The sequence below is a fragment of the Alosa alosa genome, chromosome 14 (genome assembly GCF_017589495.1).
Source record: "Alosa alosa isolate M-15738 ecotype Scorff River chromosome 14, AALO_Geno_1.1, whole genome shotgun sequence".
NCBI lineage: Eukaryota > Metazoa > Chordata > Actinopteri > Clupeiformes > Clupeidae > Alosa > Alosa alosa.
Genome location: NC_063202.1, coordinates 4,857,647 through 4,876,912, shown reverse-complemented (window position 1 = coordinate 4,876,912; position 19,266 = coordinate 4,857,647). Strand labels below are relative to the sequence as shown.

The 19,266-nt window shown below is 44.9% G+C and overlaps 1 protein-coding gene across 1 annotated transcript in view; it reads right to left on the bottom strand.

Annotated features, from left to right (window-relative positions):
- Positions 1-2,854: 2,854 nt before the first annotated feature.
- myo9aa (myosin IXAa) overlaps positions 2,855-19,266 on the bottom strand; it is a 41,327-nt gene continuing 24,915 nt past the window's right edge. Inside the window, exons 15-37 of the mRNA XM_048263662.1 lie at positions 19,142-19,264; positions 18,602-18,751; positions 17,648-17,970; positions 15,682-17,274; positions 15,484-15,577; positions 14,990-15,199; positions 13,916-14,016; positions 13,627-13,754; positions 13,218-13,435; positions 12,917-13,033; positions 12,512-12,700; positions 11,869-11,916; positions 11,535-11,646; positions 11,035-11,096; positions 10,705-10,897; positions 10,448-10,576; positions 10,135-10,240; positions 9,130-9,261; positions 8,913-9,036; positions 8,253-8,306; positions 6,111-6,319; positions 5,357-5,499; positions 2,855-4,691 (exon numbers count right to left, since the gene is read on the bottom strand). Of these exons, the coding sequence (XP_048119619.1) occupies positions 4,207-4,691; positions 5,357-5,499; positions 6,111-6,319; positions 8,253-8,306; positions 8,913-9,036; positions 9,130-9,261; positions 10,135-10,240; positions 10,448-10,576; positions 10,705-10,897; positions 11,035-11,096; positions 11,535-11,646; positions 11,869-11,916; positions 12,512-12,700; positions 12,917-13,033; positions 13,218-13,435; positions 13,627-13,754; positions 13,916-14,016; positions 14,990-15,199; positions 15,484-15,577; positions 15,682-17,274; positions 17,648-17,970; positions 18,602-18,751; positions 19,142-19,264 (5,043 nt within the window). The 3' untranslated portion in view covers positions 2,855-4,206. The remainder of the gene's footprint in view (positions 4,692-5,356; positions 5,500-6,110; positions 6,320-8,252; positions 8,307-8,912; positions 9,037-9,129; positions 9,262-10,134; positions 10,241-10,447; positions 10,577-10,704; positions 10,898-11,034; positions 11,097-11,534; positions 11,647-11,868; positions 11,917-12,511; positions 12,701-12,916; positions 13,034-13,217; positions 13,436-13,626; positions 13,755-13,915; positions 14,017-14,989; positions 15,200-15,483; positions 15,578-15,681; positions 17,275-17,647; positions 17,971-18,601; positions 18,752-19,141; positions 19,265-19,266) is intronic.

Genomic DNA, 19,266 nt, shown 5'->3' with positions numbered 1-19,266 from the left:
ACAGTGGCAGCTAATGCGCACTACACTGATTTAATCAATATTTTAAATCAACTATGGAATTTAGCCAGTTAGAGCAAACTACTAATGAATGTGACACATCTGCTGTCCAGAAACAAAAAACTTCATGCTTGAAGAGTGATCACTAGCGGAATCTTTTATTCTTATGTTTATGCTTATGGTTCTAAGCAGACACTTTTATCCAAAGTGACATCAATAAACACTACATTAATATTTAAATTAACAGTTTAAAATAAATCTACAATAAAATGTATATATGTAAGTAATAGACTAAAAAAATGTAACAGAACAATAACATTAAAAAAAAAAATCCCCAAAAAAGTGGTATTATGTTGTAGCCCATTTGCGCTTGGATATAAAAAGTAGTACACTGATGATACATTAAATTCAGTGCTAGTTACCATTTGCCATCTTTGTGGAAGCCTTAAATAGATCTATGTGTGTCTATTTAGAAAAAGACTGTAAAAGACATAACAATCTCAATGTTATTTTCCCTGGTTAAATAAAGGTACAGTAATAAATAAATAAAATAAGTTTCATATATGAGCTACCTTTCTGTTTATTGTAATATGTTCTGTAGCTGTACATGCTGTATCAATAACTGGAATCATCACTTTTCTGACTTATAAAGTGGTAAGACCAAGAGAAGCCTGTTCTGCCTGCATGTTTGTTTTTTCTATTAGTCACTATTTTCAGCTGTGTTCTCAAGTCCAGGTTAATGACTGCTGTATGACATTTAAAGCAGACCTGGGTGGTCACATCCTTTTTTCAGAGCCTCTTAATCCCACAAGCAAAGTGAGTGGCAGCAATCAATCTATCTCCGGCAAAAACTGACATTGGATAGAGAATTACTAATCAGAATGAACCATCACAATTAAGGCTCAAAGGGTAGCAAAGATGTGACCCAACATATGACAGAAATAAACTGTGCCTTATAATATAAATAATGATTATGTTTCTATTGTATAAAAAGATGCATGGTTCTGGATCAGAATTTACCAGATGACCTTTGTTTTTTGACAAATTTCATGACATACTGTAAGATGACATAATAAAAATACTACATATCTACATAACTGTGAATGCCAGACTGCTTGAGAAAATAGAAATAGACCCACTCCAGTTTGGTTCCAGCCTTGTCTTTAATAAGCTGAATATGATTTGTTCAAATTAATTTTTACAACCTTGACATCACCTTTTTGTTTTTTTCCATCATTCTGTCTGTGTAAGAAATAGCTCACAAAATGCACATACAACTCCGTGGGACAGAATACAAATATGAAGTCTGATTGTGCACCTTGTTAAAACTTGCAGGCAAAGTGGCCAGTTTTCAACACTGAACATGATTATTTCACATTTATTATGGTACATGGCATAATATATCCTTTAACAACAAGTACGTTTGAATAGGTATACTGTAGAACACACAGGATACAGGAGTGTGATGTCCAAGTGATCTGTGCAATCACTTCAGCAGGATACCAAAACTGCCAATGCTAACCATTTGGGGACGAAGCTAAGTACTATCAGATTCAGTTGAAATGTTGAGCTTAAGAACGCTGTGTATTACACCATCATTTTAGGCAATTACTTAGTGCTTGCAAAGAGTGGACAGGCTAGCAGGATAGAACAGGACAGACTCCTTAACAGAACAGAAACAGACACACTTTAGCCATGGCTTGGCTCACATTGACCGGTTAACCGATGACAACTCAACTGACCACCCAATGACAACACTGTGTTGGTGCACTGTGAGGATCCACCATTTTGTTTTCTGTATCAGAACAGTCCAAAAGGGTGTCTGGTCCTCAACATTCGACAAATGACTTCTTGAGATACTGATTTAATCACTTCCAGGTCAGTGTGAACTCCTCAAACACATACTGACAGTACAAAAGAGTTTCTTTCTATGGCCTCGTCACAGTCCTGACAAACATGGTTTGCCAGGGAAAGAGTACTGCTACAAAATACCCATGAGGCATCCTGACCAGGCTGGCATGGGCGTGCTTCATGAGAAGAGCTGCATTCACCTGTGGCTCTCCTCACCTGCATTCACCTGTGGCTCTCCTCACCCCAGCAACCAATACACTCACTCGCTCGCTCACAAACACAGGAGGCAAAGCACCTGGCGTAACAGCAGTCTGCTTCCGTGGATCTTGTGGGGGGGAGGAGGGGTGTGTGTGTGGGGGGAGGGGGGGGTTAGGGGGCTGGCGAGGAATTTTTCAGGGCGGGCGAGTGATTACAGTGAAACTCCCGGCCTCTTCTCCCACCTGACGTCAGTAGAGAGCTGACCTTGCACAGAGTCACGACAAGTGTGTAAGGGGAGGGCAGGGTCCACTCTAGAGAGAGAGAGAGAGAGAGAGTCTGCCCTGCACACACCCAAACACACCGTTTGTGTAAACGCAAAGAAACATGTTCAAGCATTAGCTCCTGCATCAGTAGACAGACAGAGAGAGAGGGAGAGAGAGAGAGAGAGAGAGAGAAAGAAAGAGAGAGAGAGAGAGAGAGAGAGAGAGAGAGAGAGAGAGAGAGAGAGCACGTGCATACAAGTGCCCATCACACACACGCACACACTCACATTAGCACTCTCTCTCTCACACACACTCACTGGCAACTTCATACACAGCCCCATAGGCTGCGCAACTGCTTCATGGCTAATTTGGCATTGTGTACAACAGTCCTGTGGGTCGTCTGATAACTTATTTAAACAGGCGGGCTTAAGCAGTTGCTGTGACAAAGGGATGTGGTTGCAGAATACCTCTTCAATGAAGGAGCACGAGTCAACTTTTTTCATGCATGGATACTCACAAAATAATAATAACAATAACAATAATAATGTGTTTTAGTTGCTTTTTCAGAATAGAACAGACATTGCCAACAAGTTTGATAAAAAATGTTACTAAAAGTAAACTGAAAATGGCATCATCATCTCAACTTCATACATACCAGCTTTTGAACAGCTGTTACAAAGAGGTGATTTTTTTTGTACAGTATTCTGTGTTATGTACATCTGAAAGTCTTCACATAGCTGGGATCCTCTAGCTTTCAAACACCAGCTAGCTTGGTCCCTTTGATGACGGCACGTTCCTCAAAGGAGGAAAAGAAGCAGCACACACTTCAAACACATCAAGTGGTTTCTTTTTTTTTTCCAAACACACCTGCAAACGCACGCACACACACTCACACACACAGGCGTGTGTGTGCACGCTTACTTGCTCACTCTAACTGAGTCAGCTAAATCCAAAAATCTCTTTGACCATATGCAGGACAAGCATAATGATAAATACTTAAACTCAACAACCCAGCGACTGCTGGTGTTCCGACTTTATACACGGTTTAATATATATATGTATATCACATAATATATTTATATAGATTTATATATATATATTTATATTCCACATTATTAAAATGTATTAAATAGGCATGTGTGGGGAGGGGGGAGAAACAGATTTTCTGTCTTGTCAGAGCACGCCGCTTATTACTGGTTGTGTCTGTACAAACTGTAAACGTTAAGCAGCCAAGCTGGGGGAAGGTTGGGGGTAGTTGCTGAAGTTTGTGGAGTCTGCGCTGCTCAATGGCTTTGTCTCCATGGTCCGTTGCAAGGCGTTCAGTCCCTCCTCGCATCCAGTGGAACGTCCACCATCGGAGTCGGAATCACGCCTACCACAGTAGTCACCATTCCCTTTGCTCTGTCCACACCCCTCTCCCTGCTGCCCCCACCTCCCTAATTCCAAAACTCCGCCCCGGCTCTGAAGGCAAGCGAGGTGGGGGTGGGTGGAGGCACACGTCCTCCCGTCCAGCCTGGCAGTTCTGGTGACCCAGCTGCTGCCCTCTTCTTCTTCTTCTTCTTCTTCTTCTTCTTCTTCTTCTTCCTCCTCCTCCTCTACTCAGCTTCCTCTTCCACGTGCGTCTCTGCCTCTCCACATCTCAGCTAGGATTGGCACTTGGAAAGGCAGAGGAGAGCTCATCTGCTATCCTGTCCCCCAGCAAGGGTGGCTGAGTGCAAGTGGCATGGGGAGGAAGTCGGTGTGTGTATATATGTGTGTGTGTGTGTGTGTGGGTGCGTGTGTGTGTTTGGTGGAGGATAGATAAAGGGATGAGCTGGAGCCAGGGAGTGTTCTCCTCCCGTGTTTTTTCCGCGCGTATGTGTGTGTGTGTGAAGATGACTGGCCCGCGATGGTCTCTTCACACCATGAACTCGTTGCTGCCGTACAGTACTAGGTGCTGCTGCTGCTGTTGCTGCTGCTGCGACTGCAAATCTGGCTCCCTCTTGTGGTGGCCACTGGCCTCTGCAGCAGAGTGCTGAAGGGCTCTGGCGCCGTGCAGCTTCTGCCTGCCCTTCTCCGGGTTGAAAGTGCCGCGGCTGATGAACTGAGCGCGCTCCTCGTGCGGGTCCTGCTCGGCCACCTCCATGCTGCCGCCGCTCTCGTTGCCGTTGTTGGAGCGGCCGAGGGTCGCCGAGGAGGGCGACTTGGAGCGGAAGCGGAAGCGCCGCGTGCGGGAGGACGATGCGGAGGACGGCGGGTGCAGGTAGCTGGACGAGACCGAGGAGGAGGCGGTGGAGGCCGAGTCCACCGAGTCCAGGGAGTCGGGCTGTCGCCTCAGCGTGCGTCGGCTCTTGGCCTCAGTCTTCCTGGGCCTGGCCGCAGCTGCCAGAGCTGGGCCTCTCTCTGCAAGGGGATGGAGACAAAGCACAGTGTCCATCACATGCAATGTCAATGGAACTCGGTGTTTCCCATACATTGAGTCATTTGTGGCGGCCCACCACAATATTAACAACACTGACCACCACACAGTGATTTTCTATGTTGTACTACTTTGTAGAGTTTTGTGCGCCTTTGCGCGACCTCTCCTTGTGTCTGTCTCTCAACTAACCTGCATGCACGTTTAAAGAAAACATTAAAAATCCTGCAAGGATTATTGTTTGCATAGAAGACGAATCGTGATTAAATCCGGGTAGCATCATAACCACGTCGTGCAAATTTGTTCAAAACACCCCCCGTCACCTACCACCATAAATAGAATTTAATTCTGTGGGAAACACTGGAACTGTCTACACAGCTGATGGCTATATGTCTGTCTCATCATTGACAATTGTTACATTGGTGGGTGTTGTTCAGTGATGCTGAAGAATCTGGGGACACCCTCAGCATGTATGAGTTTAAAATAATGACACAATGTTAAAGTATCGGAAGATACCCGGCCCTCACTAGGGCAGTGGAAATGTGTTGCTCATCACTGATTCTAACGGAGTCACTGCTACGCTGCTGATCATACAGTACGTACAGTATGTCGCTCATTTAGGCCCCACATCGCACCCTGTTCAGTGACTCACCAGAGAAGTCCGACGTGGCTCCCTCCGAGTCCACGTTCAGGTTCTCAGAGCTGTCTGCGGTTCCGATCGACGCCTCAGACTCCAGCGTCTCGTCATCCGACGCTCTCGGCTCCAGGGCCAGCATTTCATACGTCAGCTCCTCCCTGTAACATGGCAGAAGCGGTGAGGTCATTTACAATCTTCCAGTGCGAGCCTTAATAATGGGCCGTTGCTTTAAATTGGCATCTATTGTATCAAAGGTGCTCTAAGTGATGCCACACATTTTATAGGCTGAAACATTTTATGTCACTTACTGCAAACATCACCTAACCAACCGCTAGCTGTCTGTGTTCTGAATACACTGTAAAAAACGCGATCTCTGTGGACAGCACAGGCTCCAAAAATGGCAACAAAAACAACCTGGGCAAACTTAGCCCATAAAAACATAACAAACTGTTCCAGCAAATCACAGGCAAGATGCGCGTTTAGGAGAGTTTCAATTGCACGGGAGGGAGGAGGAGGAAGTGCCGAGCTAGCTCTCCGTTTTGTTTGAAAGTCAACAGAAGTACCCAGCATCACTTGGAGCACCTTTAAGATGCCATTTTTTTCACTTTGATCATATTTCTCAACAGCAAAGTTTTTGTCAATGTAATAAACATCTTTATGTAATAACATAAACAATATAATGACAAACGTAACATATAACTAAACTCTGTGTGCTTACTAAACAGCACACAGAGTCATATGAAGATCACCGTGACAGACGAGCACTCACTTTTCTTTCTGTAAGTTCTCGATCTGCTCGGTGAGGACCCGCTCCTCCTGCTGCATGGCCACTTGCTGCTGCTCGGACAGCTCGGGCTCTCGGGGCGCCGGCGGCTCCTCTGGCCAGCTCTCCTCCACGGGCTCTGAGCTCGGGGCCAGGCGCGGGCTCACCGGCGGCGAGGGCGTGTGGTAGCTGATCCGCCGCACGCGGCCTTTACCCTGCAACACATCAGCAGAGTCAGAGCTGCAGTGGGACATGATGAGCTCCAGCATTAACAGACCATCACCTGCTGCTTCTGAAAATAATGTCAAAGAGATCTATCCTTAAAGGAAAAAGAATTCTGTGTAAAATTGTGATGTCTTATATGTCTATATATTCATATACTGCAAATGTAAACTAGCAAACAAAAACATACTGTACTTCCAAAAACCCAAGGGCAAAATTGACAGAAAAGCAAACATTCCTGAAGGTCCCTATTTCATTTGCGCAAGGCGCAGGGCGCAAAGGCAGCTGTGGTCTCAATTGCAAAGGCAGAGGACAGAATTAAGAACATTTGCTATTGCCATTTATATATGTGTGCGTGAGGCATAAAACAGCTGCGTTTTCAAAAGCACAATGATAAAGAGAGAGATTTGGACTTGTGCTAAGCACCGCAATTAAAGCTCTTGTTTCTTAATCTTTAGCATGGACAACCCAGAAAGGATAGAGACATTAGCAAAATACTACATTTTGAAATGTTTAATATTATGCTGGCAATTGGCAGAAGCAGGATTTCCCACACAAGAAGCCAACAGAAACGAACAGGTACATGACAAAAGATTCAAAATTATAAACTGATGCATACATAATACTTGATGAAAAGAATTAATTTAATACCAGTGGGTGTTCAGACTGCCCACAAATTGAAAAAACAATACAGTCCTTTTACAATCGCCACAATTAGAGTTGCCTATTTACAATGACAAGAAACTAGTGACCACTGAAGAAAAAGAGGGGGAGAAATAATATGCACTAATGTATACTGTAAAATATGCACTAATGTATAATGTAAAATATACATATTCACTAATGTATAATGTAAAATATGCACTAATGTATAATGTAAAATATACTATAATGTAAAATATGCATTAATGTATAATGTAAAATATACATATTCACTAATGTATAATGTAAAATATGCACTAATGTATAATGTAAAATATACACTAATGTATAATGCAAAATATACACTAATGTATAATGTAAAATATGCACTAATGTATAATGTAAAATATACTATAATATATAATGTAAAATATGCATTAATGTATAATGTGAAATATGCACTAATGTCACTCTATTCGATGCATTCCTATCTGCTTGCTTAATTCTGCCATTACCAGCAGTAGACTCCACACACAATGCATGAAAATAATGTTATTTTCCCAACTTTCTAAATTTCCATACAACTCCCATTTCAGTGTGCTAACACCCCACACTGTACTTCACTGCCGGATGTTCGAAATGCTCAATTAGCCAGATCAAAAGGTTGTAGCGCCAGCCGGAGCGCCTTGCGCTAGTCTTTGCGCACCCTGGCAAATGGGGCGCAAGGACTACCTTATTGCCTTCATTCAGATTTACAATCCTGCCAGTAAAACATCTGCGACTGTACAATAACATCATCTTTCAAATACTTTAATCCCTGGTGCACTGAAACACACTCTAAACACAATCTAAACTAGTGCAGGCTAGCATTATGATCTGTTGTCAATGGTCTGTACAATAACAATCCGAATGACATAACAGACTGACTATGACAGACAGACAAGACAGAGATATGACAAACACTCACACACACGGTTTTAAATGGTGTGCTGAGATGGTAAGAGACAGAGCACACAGGGGCAGAGACAAGGGTTGCTTTCACCAACAGGGATTAGCAGGTAGTCCTGGACTAATCAGTCATTCATCAGGTGCAGGCACTCTCCACATTAGCCCAGGACTAGATTAATTCCTGTATCGTGGTGGGAGGAGGAGGAGGAAGGAGGAGGAGGAGGAGGAGGAGGAGGAGGGAGGAGGGGGGAGTAGCGTGAGTGGTGCTGCTTTAGCAGAATGGGAGTGAGAGAGTGGCTGGCAACTACACACTACATCCAGGAGTAAAATACATACCGGGGTGGCACTGCGGGCAATGCTGATAAATCTAACAGCGATTACTACGGGTTTCTGGATTAGGGAGGAAAAGGATTGGAGTCAGGAGCGAAAAAATGGGGGGTTGAGGAGGAGGGTGAAAAAAGAATGGGTTAGTTAAAAAAAGCCGTTGCAGGTATTGAAAGAGAGGAGATTCAATGGGTTGGAGGGGGGATTGGGAGTCCCAGAGTAGATTGGATAGTGAGAGGGGTTAATGTCAGAGTCAGTTGTTGAGAGGTGAGAGGTTAGGGAAAAAAACCCAATATCAACCCCTGAAATCTCACAGAGGATGCAACATTGGCCCTCTGATTCTGTTGAAATGACCTCACATTAATTGATTAAGACTTGAATTCATCAGTATTATACGTTTCCATTTAACTGCACAAGGTTAACATACTTATCTTTATCAGTGTGCAACACAATGGTGACTTGAAATGAAAATGTATAAAACATCAGAGCAGCAAACAGATACTGTGCAATAGACATTTCCTTTTGTATCGTATTAGTCAAACAAGTAGCCTGTGTGGTTACGTAATATGTTCACTGTGTGAGTGTGCGGGCATGTGTTCAAAGCAGGAGTACTGTATGAAAGGGCATGAAAAAGCTCATACTTCATCTGCACTAGTCAGCCCAGGCTCTTACCATCGATCTCCTGATGAGGGTTAGCCTATTTTTGGCTTTGTTCTCCGCAAACTCCAGGCTGTTGATGTCCTTCAGTCGAGCCCTGTACTTATTCATCTGTTCCCCAATGATTAGCTCCACACACCTACACAAAAATATACTCTCTTAATGCTCAAAGGAAATATAAATCCATAAGAGTGGTCATAATGAAGGGGGAGCTGATTCATTTGATACATACGCCGTGGTTTTGCTGATGTCCTGCACACTCTGCAGTGGGTCGATGGTGTCGGGGCAGCGCAGGATGCAGGGGGCAAAGACAATGGCGAGGGCGTTGGCAGACATGCGGTTGGTGTCTTCCTGCAGCGCGATCCTAGACACAAACAAATCAATGCCATTAAAACCAACAAATCAAATAAAACTGGAAGGACTATAAAAGGGGTTGTTTATAGCTACAAGTGATGGGAAATGGGGAATGCGAATGCTGGATGCAAACTAAAGGTCAGACACAGACGCAGAGAACTCTTAGATTAAAGCTTTGTGCTATTGTGGTCTAAGAGGAAAGACATCCACATAGGCTATCTACTCAAACACATCTGCGAACTCTGCTATCTACACATCTGCACTGCTGTAGGCTAAACAATGCCATTTTCAGGGCAGGTTATACAAGGATACAAGGAAGTTTATTGTCACATGCATATAGTTACTGGAAGTAAGAAATGCAGTGAAATTATGTCTGGTGTCAGCCTATTTGTGCAAAGTGGGGTAAAAAGTGCAGTAGAAGAGGGGTTTAGTAGATTAAGTGGCAAGGGCTGCATAAAATTATCGGTCGCCATAAAGGCGTACAGAAACCTCCTTGGCAATACTGGCACAGGGAATGTGCCAATCATAAAATCAAGTTCTTGTTATTGAGTGGCGTGACACAGAAGCTTTTTTGTGAGCTCACAAAGCCCTCCTGACGTATTCAAGACCCAGGACACGAGGCACTACAGAGTCCAACTCTAGAAATAGAGTGGACTTATTAGACCTTTTGGTGGATTTTCATTGTGTGCATGTTTCTTTTTTTTATATCAGAGACAAAGGGCTCCTGCAGCCTGACAAATGTTTGTTGTGTGCTACAACAAAATCCGGAGTGGAAAACATGTGAGAGCTTAACCCAAGTATAGAAATGTGAGTGAGTGAGTGAGTGAGTGCGAAAGAGAAATGCTCATATTTTTGTACGTCAGATTAAGTCTACGTCTCTCACCTGACCAGGTGGAAGATGAGGCGTTCCAGTGTGTTGAGGTGAGTCCTGCTCAACTGATCGATCACACCGTACACACCCCTGATCGTTTCTTTCTTATCCTGCAAACCTAAAAGCAAATCATCCAAAATGAGTGTTAGATAAGCCAATAAACAATACTGATAATGCTAGCTGAAGTTAAAACTAAAATAGGAAATAGGGACCCCTAGTAAATCCAAAAAATGCTGTAACTGTTGATTGTATATCATGTTACTGATTGTACATATTTCATTTGCACAAAAGATTTGTGCCTTCTCAGGCCGTTCTCCTAGCTTACCCATGGCTCGGAGGAACTCCTCGTACAGCTCAAAGGTCATGAGCGGATTGGGCAGGTCACGCAGCCACTGCTTGAACACGCTGGCTATGACATGGATGTTGTAGTCGTCCAGGTTTGTGCTGCTCACATCTGAGGATAGCCAGACACCAATGAGTCCGGATCAAACAGCATGGCTGCTCAAATGTTTACTTCGTCTAGCTACTTCGTCTAGCTAGCAAGTCATTACGTTACAGCTCTATTGCTTGACTTTAACATACCCGTGTCCAGTCCCAGTTTCAGCTCCTTGATCTTATTGGTTGAGCCCGACTTCCTGTAAATGCCCTCCGTGTAGAGGCCGTGCATCTCTATGTAGTTGATGAGCTTCTCCACCACAAGGGGCACAGTTCGCTCGTCATTGGTCAAACGAGACACCTCAACACCAAACTGCCTCGAAGACAACTCTGGGTCAAACTGAGTTGAAGAGGATTGAGAATCCATTATGTAAAGCCAAAAAAGTTGAAGAACTTCATATGCATTCACTAAAAAACATGAATATACTATACTATAGTTTCTTTTGAGTCTACATGGTGACGAGAAGGAGATCTTACCTTCTTGCTGCATTTGGTTGTCGTCTTGGCACAACACTTCCTGTGACAGGCATACCGGCACACTACACAGGACACAGACATCTCAGTGAGCCTCATTGTACAACCTAACCTCAAACATGAGCTTCACATCAGGAACAGGACACACAGAAAAAGAAAGAAAGAAAACACACACACACACACACACACACACACACACACACACACGCACGGGAGCACAAGCTAAAAAAAACTCCAAGCCAAAGAGAAGGGCAAGTGCTCTGTTCCAAAGGCAGATGAGTAGAAACATCCTGCCTAGTTCATGCTAGGGTGTGTGTGTGTGTGTGTGTGTGTGTGTGTGTTTTTGTTCTAAACAGGGCTTGAATGCTCTTAGGAAAACCCATGAGTTCAGTTCAAGTAAACAATCTGATTAAACTGTAAAATTGGGGGCTGGGCCTCCAACGGCAGGAGCAGAGCAGAGCAGGACAGAGCAGGAGCGGCTGAGAGCACAAAGACACACTCACGTTTGCAGACACAGGCCCGGTCCATCATCCAGATGAGGGAGGAACAGTACTCGCAGTAGGTGGGGATGCTATACTGGGTGGACTTAAAAATGTGCCCGTTGTGCTCTTCCACCTAGAGGGCAGGGGAGACATGGGATTAGTACTGCGGCTTGGAAAGAATAAGTCTAGGCTTTTGTTTGTGAACTCTGTACTGTTGCATAAGGGTTGTGTGTGTAGATTTGTGTGAGAATGACTGTGTGTGTGTGTGTGTGTGTGTGTGTGTGTGTGTGTGTGTGTGTGTGTGTGTGTAAAGGGACAAAATGAAAGTGCTTTCTTTGTTCAGCTTGAAACTCACTATATCAGCGTCCTTTTTCCTTCTTTTTTTGCGGTCAGGCTTTGGTGCCTTAAAGAGACAGAGAGTCAAGGTTAATGGATGATCAACTGAATTATAGAATGAGCTCATTTTAACAAATCATTCAGCCATTACGGCAGTATCAAACATGTTACATTTTGCATTCACCTCTCCCTTTTATTCTCTCTCTGATATTTTACTGTCATCTTGAAATCAGCTAGGGAGAATAGAATATATCTCTAAACCAATGTGGTCTTAGCAACCTAACAGTAGGTCCACTACTGAACATAAAACTTATGAGTAAAGATGTACCAATTGTGCTCCTTTTTTGTGACAGCCTAATTTCTTTCATTTTAATTCCAAACATGCATAATTTTAAGTGTGTGATTTCCATTTTAAACCATACACACAAGTTACATTGTTTTTGTGATATACTCCAGACCAGCAGTAGTGCTAATGAGCTGAATAGCTGTAAGATCTCCAAAAAAGTATTTTACAGAGTAGACAAGGCTCTCTATATTAGAAATAACTTAACGACAGAACTTGGAAAAACTGATAATTAATCGGTGACAGTCAAAGCAGACAATTGTAAAAACCATGAAGCGCCCAAAAGCAATGAAAGCATTGTGGAGGAAGAGGCTGGTACCTTGGTTAAGGTGCTCTCTAGTGGCTTGTATTCCGTCATGAACTCATCCAAGAAGACTTTGAAAGTGTTCACCCACACCTTCACAGGAGACTCACTCCAGTCCCTCTGCTCCTGTCGCATGGTCTTCTCCAGGATCTGCTCAAAGAGTGCGTACAGGTCCTTGTAGCGGATACTCTTCCCATCATCCATCTGTGACATACAACCACAGGAGTGAGCGGAGGTTATAAGTCATCTACTTCACAACAATTTGTAAAACTACACTTAACAATATTTGTAATTGCATCCCTGTGAAGACATTTGAATCTTAATATACCAGCATTGCTTATTGGCCAAAAACTGTAATAAACCCAGTATTTTCCAATCCAAAAACTGACAACTTTAAATGAAAATGTCACATCAACTTACGGCTAAGGCAGTAGAGTAGGAGTTGAAGATATTCAGACGGAATTCCTTCAGTGCCTTTTTGAACACAACATCCACCAAAGTGTCCTTCTTACTGTCTTCAGTGTCAAGGTCATTAATCTAGAAATACAAACATTAATTCAGTCAGTTGCTTGCTTTAAAAAGTCAGGAGTAGCCATTTTGCACTATTGTCAGATGATCAAATGGAGAAAGTAATAGCAGATAATCTACCCCAACGCCGAAAAACACTAAAGTCATATTAGTTGGACTGAGTATTATTGCTCATTTGAGTCACACTTGGTACCTTCTTCATAAGAAACTCATTCATGGTCTTGTAGTCAGAGGCACAGGTAAGGATCTGCAGAGAGTCGTTCTGCCACTGAGCGGATTCCAGGGCAACACTGCTGATCTTCACGCTGCGTCTCCGCTTCACCTTGGGCGACGGCTCCTTGTTCTCCTTACAGTCTCGGCCCCGCTCCAGCGTCAGATCAGGACTGCGTGGAGGAGAAAGGAAGTCTCCACCTGCTCAAGATGACAAAAGATGAGATTTTCAGCATCAGGGTCAAATCAATGCTGATGTAGGGGCACCACAAAAGCCAACACGTTTTTCTAAAACCCTTGATTTGTGGACATAAGATTTTCGTCCCAAATACTAGCTCATACTATATTTTTAAACTATACTTTTACAGGAATTCAGCATTGTAGTGCCTTACCTCCTAGTAGAAGGCCAGTATCAGCATAGTCCCCTTCAAGTGTATCAGCCCCACACACCAGCCGGTCTCTGGAGGGCTTTTTGTCGCCTTGCTTCCCCTTACCCCAGAAACGCATCTTCCCTCGTACCCTGGTCATGACAGACAAGAGATAAAGTTGCTCAAATACAGATAACACAATTACCTGCTTTGTGGTACACAACATGCTCTCTTTCCTAGTCGAAGTATGGCAAATATCTGATAGAAAGTGTAATTGCACATTACTGTGATCGATGAAAGACCCTGGTCATACCTTCCATCTCCAGAGTTTTTCCTCAGAGAATCCGCTTTGCCCAACTCTCCAGCTGACAAGACTTTATGCAACCGTTTTTGGTCTTCAGAGCCGATGGAAGGCTGAATCATACAGAAGCAGTGAGTTATTTTAAAACAGTGAATGCCATATACACCAGTTATATTATACCAGCTCAAGCTGTGAAGGTTTAGTTCTGCCACTAGATGGCACTGTAAAACAAGAAAGAACCTCCAATGGCACTTTATCAAAGTGATCCAACTCTGAACACATTTGAAGCAGCAACATACATTTTTACACATGTGATGATACATTCAATAAATTACAGAGATATCTATAAATGATACTATGTTAACAACATTAGAGAGTAAGAATTGTACATATTCTATTCAATTCTTGTAGATTAGATTATGAAAGATCTTGAAATCACAAAGAAAAACAAAACATTGAAAGAAGAGAGTGAATGGATTGATCTGATGAAGTTGGATGGGTTGATCTAATCCAGAGGGTGCTTTAACACCCTTGACAATCAGTCTGTGAGGAGCTTGAATTATTGGAGAAGAAAACAAGTAACATGCAAATGAAAGTTAACCAGATTGGAAATATAGAGAGAGAAGTTTTTCTGCCAGGGTTAAGTGACGGACGACTGGATTGCTCTTGCTCAGCAATCCCTACGCAAACTATGTTATCACTATTAGAGTGATAAAAGAGTGAAGAACAGGGTGTGGGTTAAAGTTTGTAATTCAGACAAAATGGCATCCTCATCTGTTTAGTCAGTGGATGTCTTCTGCAATGACACCAACCATCTCAACGTGAACAACAGTGGCGATACAAATTGTGGTGCCATCGCAGACCAAGCTGATGTGGTCGACACTTGGTCGAAGTTTCCCCAGTTGCTTTGAAAAGATGGTAATGTGTCAAAGCACTACACTGGGGAGGGGTTAGTCAGCACAGCGATTCTAGTCAGGCGGTGGCTGAAGAGGTTAGCGGAGAAGAGGCACATAGACAGTGAGCTCAGCGCCATCCCGAGAGGGCCTGGAGGCGCAAGCGTTGTGTGCCCCTCGGCTGTTCGATTACCATTTCTGAGTCACTGTGACTCGTGTCCGCCGCTGCGGCCCCCTCCTCGGCCTCCTGCTCGCCGGACAGGGGCAGGCCGGGGGAGAGAGGGGGGTCATCGCACTCGTCTTCATCCGAATGACCCTCCCCCTGTGGGGTGGGTCCCCGGGTGAGGAAATCAGAACGTGTCCGCGCCATGCGGGCTTTCTTTCTATGGACGGGTATACCAACCTGCTTGACCAAGAGACGATAATAGAAGGGTGTAAGTGCATCCCAGACAACTACCGAAGGACATTTTTTATTTTAACCCTGTAGTCTTGTTGAGATTCAGATAAAAAAAAAAAAAGACGCCAAGGTAAAACAGAAAACAGTAACATAACCACTTGAAAACCCCAGTTGGGTTTTGGGATGATGAGTGAAAACCAACATCAGAACAATGTCCACCACAGGAGAGATCAGTGTAATGAGCGGCACGTGTGTGGTTTTCTCTTTTCGTTTTTATTGTGCTGACTCACCTCTCGTCCTTTCATTTCTTTGGCTCTGAAACCAGATGATGTTTCCTTTAGACTTGCTGCAGACCTCTCCTGGCTGACAGAATCTTTGTCAAACCTTCAAAACAGTTTCAAGGGTTAGGATTGAGAGGTAGCATTTGGAAAATGTGAGGTAAATCACAAATCAGACGTGAGAGATAAACGCTAGAAATAGACACTCACTTGGAGAAGGAGACCCTATCCTTAGGGGAGAAGAACATGTTTCCAGATGACCTCTCCGTCATGTTAATGTTAACACTCTGCGTAGCAGCCTTCCTCTGCGCCCTTCCTCTAGTGCCATCTCGTGATTCCAGCGTAAGCTTAGGCGCCCATCCTTCTGGCATAGTCCTTCGATCCCTTGGTCGTTCTCTTACAGTGGAGAATGGGGCCACGCTTTTACCCTGGTTTTGAGATGCAGGGGGCAACTGTGCGGTGGGCTCTGGGAGGGTTACAACTTCTGGCTCGGCCTTTGGAGCTCGGACTTGACCAACATTCAGGGAGGCGGGCCTCACTGGTTTCCCCTCGAGGAACTCCTTCCTGTCCCATTCCGGGACTTGAACCACCTGCCTGCTCTGCTCGATCTTCTGTTGGGCCTCGTCCCGTTGCTTCTCGAACCTCTCCCGCTCGATCTGTGCAATCTGCTTGCGCTGCCTCTCCAGAGCCTCCTTCTGCTGTCGGATCTGCTGCATCATCTCCTTCTCCTGCTGCTGTTGCTGCTGCTTCTGCCGTTCCTCCTTCTCCTCGTTCAGCTTCTCCAGCTTCTCCAGAACAGACACCGGCTGCAGGTTCTCATTGCCGTCCACCTGCAGCGGACTCGGGGGCTCGCTGGTCTGCATGGAGCTGTCCTTGACTTCGGGAGGCATCGGTTCTTCTAGGACGGTCTCCTTCTGCATGCTGATCAATACTACCACAGGCCTGCGGGAAGACTCTCTTCTTTCCTTCAGGGTCTTCCCCGGAGTCTGTGGTTTGGGGACGGCGGAATTGCTGCTGTCTGCAGAGGGGACGTAGAACGTTGGGAGGTAGTTCTCCACCTTGGGGATGACTGCAGGTGGGCTGGCAGGTTCTGCTTTCGCTGGACTGCTGGAGGGGACATCAGGCACTGGTGTCTCTGGAGGGTTGGCGGACTGAGGGCTCATGGGATAGACCTCAGGTTGCTCTGGAGGTCCTAAGGACGGAGATGTAGGAGCTTCTTCAATGAGAGCGTCTGTTCTTGAAGTTGGCCTCTCTTTGAGGCACTCCTCCATGTTGAGTATCTCAAAGCTGCCCTTCGAACTCTGACTGTCGGGTGTACCCTGAGGGGAGTGGAGACCGCCCGTCTCGACCATGGTCAGCTCTGTAGACCAGCGTCGCTCCTCGGATGGAGATGCCCCACCAGTGGAGCGGACTTTGAGCAGCTCCAGGCTGAATTTGGCCTGCTCCAGCTCTCTCATCCTGCGGCTTTCTCGTTTGGCTCTTGTCTTCTGGTTGGAGTCCTGGTCGAGGGTCTTTGCCCTGTCTCTGACGGCGACGCTATGCAACGGGCTCCTCGGCGCAGCACCTTCGCTTCTGGTCAGCTCTGAAACGCTTACTTCCTGTGCTTCTTCCGAGGGATCCAATGAGATCTCAGCGCCACTGTTGAGTCTCTGAAGGCTTCTCTCCCTCTCCTCGCATGAACGGTCCTCCCAAGTGCTAAGGTCCAGGCCCATGATCCTCAACTTCTCCTCCTCTGGTGTGGGGCCCGTCTGTCCATTCAGCAGCTCAGCCTCTTTTAACTTCTGTTCTTTCAAGTCTCTGAATCTGTGAGTGAAGACATGAAATACAAATGAAGTACAGAGGTAAAAATGCCATGATTACCCCAAACAGAGCTGGAAAAAAGCAGTAAATTAGATTGTTTGCCATTAAAAAACCCACAAACTTGTGGTGTAATGTAACAAAGCTGTTGTCCAAACTCAAAGTGGCGCCCTGAAGAAATATTTCCTGCTTATCTGAGCACACAGCACCTACTTAGAATTGTTTATGCAATGATTCTATTGAACAAATCACATTTTTTGTTTTCAGTTTGGCAACCCACCAATGGCTGAGCCATTTCAGAGTCCAATAAGCAGCCCAGTGTTGCCTCACAATGACGGCTAACAAAAGCGGACCTGTAGACAGAAGGGAGTTAGCTTACCTCTGCCTTGCCAAAAATCCCCTGCTGGCAGCTTGAATGAGCAGCACTGAGCGCTGCAGCCTGCGGTAGCTCTCCCGCTCCCTGTGGCCGCGCCAGGCGGCCTGAATGACGCAGGCTGCTTCCGCTCTCCTGTGACGGCACTGCCGCCAGCTCCTCTGGATGGTCAAGGATGCTCGTCTCCAGAGGAGGAGCCTCCTACGCTCCCTGTAGCCTCTCCAAGCTGCCTGCAGGCAAACCGCTGCCTCCTGCTGGACAGCTGGGTCATCCTCCTCTTCCTCATCTTCCTCCTCAGCCTGCCTCGACAGGCATTCCCGCCACCATTGCTGGAATGATTATGATTGCCATGGTTAATATAAACAATAGGGAAATAGCTACAAAGTGAAGCTCTCTTATCCAACTCCGTTTGCCCTGTGTAATAAACAAGAAATGCAAACCCAACTCATCTGGTGTAAATCTAAATCTATTGGAATGAGAAATACCAGCATCAACCTGGTCTTAGTTATATGAAAAGTAATTCAATTTATGAATCAATTTAGCAAAATATGATTAACTCAAGGGAAAAAACAGTCCAACCTAATGTTCCCCCAGTATAATTATTATCTTTATTAGACCATGCGATCCATTTTCAGGAATTGAAAACCCTCAAAGTTTTACTGTATATAATATGTCACATCACATAATATGTGACTATTATTCAGTCACATTCCATGGGGTAAGAGAAAGGAAAGTACGTTTGTGAATCAAACCAAGACCAAATGTCCCATTATATCACTGTGAAGGATACTGATGTCTGAATGATCTGAAATATCTGCATATAACCAATCCTGCTCTGAAATATCTGCATAGAACCAATCCTGCTCATGATAATGCTAGTGACCAACGACTTAATGCCATCCAAACAAGCCTTGGGAGCAGAAACTTGAAGACAATACAATGTTATGGCTGTGGGCTTACCTGGAGGAGGGAAGCCGCCTGTCTCATCTTGAGGTAGTGCCTTCTCTCCAGTGTGGCTCGGAGACGGCGCTGAAGGGCCACGATCCGCTGCAACACCTCCTGGTGGAGCATGTCCTGCAGCCGCTGCCTTTCAGCCTCTCGCAAGAACACCTACACCATACGTCACACACACACACACAGCTTATGGAGACTGTCATATCTTGACCAATTCACAGAGAATGTAAGGTACGGGATTCTAATTAAAGTGTAGTCAGAGGGGGCACTGTATGTCAGACTAAAGGGCTACATAATAGATCACTCTATCTGTGTGTGTGTGTGTGTGTGTGTGTGTGTGTGTGTGTGTGTGCGCGTGTGCGTTTAAGAGGGAGTGTACCAAGGGCACAAGAGTACAATTGTGTTGTGTACCTTAGAGCATGGACATACTTCCTTCTACATATGACTACCAGCAGAGTATCAACATACTAAATATTGAATGCATCACAAGCGCACTACCCTTTGGGAGAAATATATTTGACCCTTCTGAGGGTTTTTGTTCCATACCATTGAGTGTCCCACTTGAAAGGTATCAGGGGCGAAGTCTGCTTGGCATAGGACGTTTTTGATGCTTTCTTGGGTGGTGTGGGATCCCTCCGGTAACAGCACATGGAAATGGCGAGCAAAGTCCT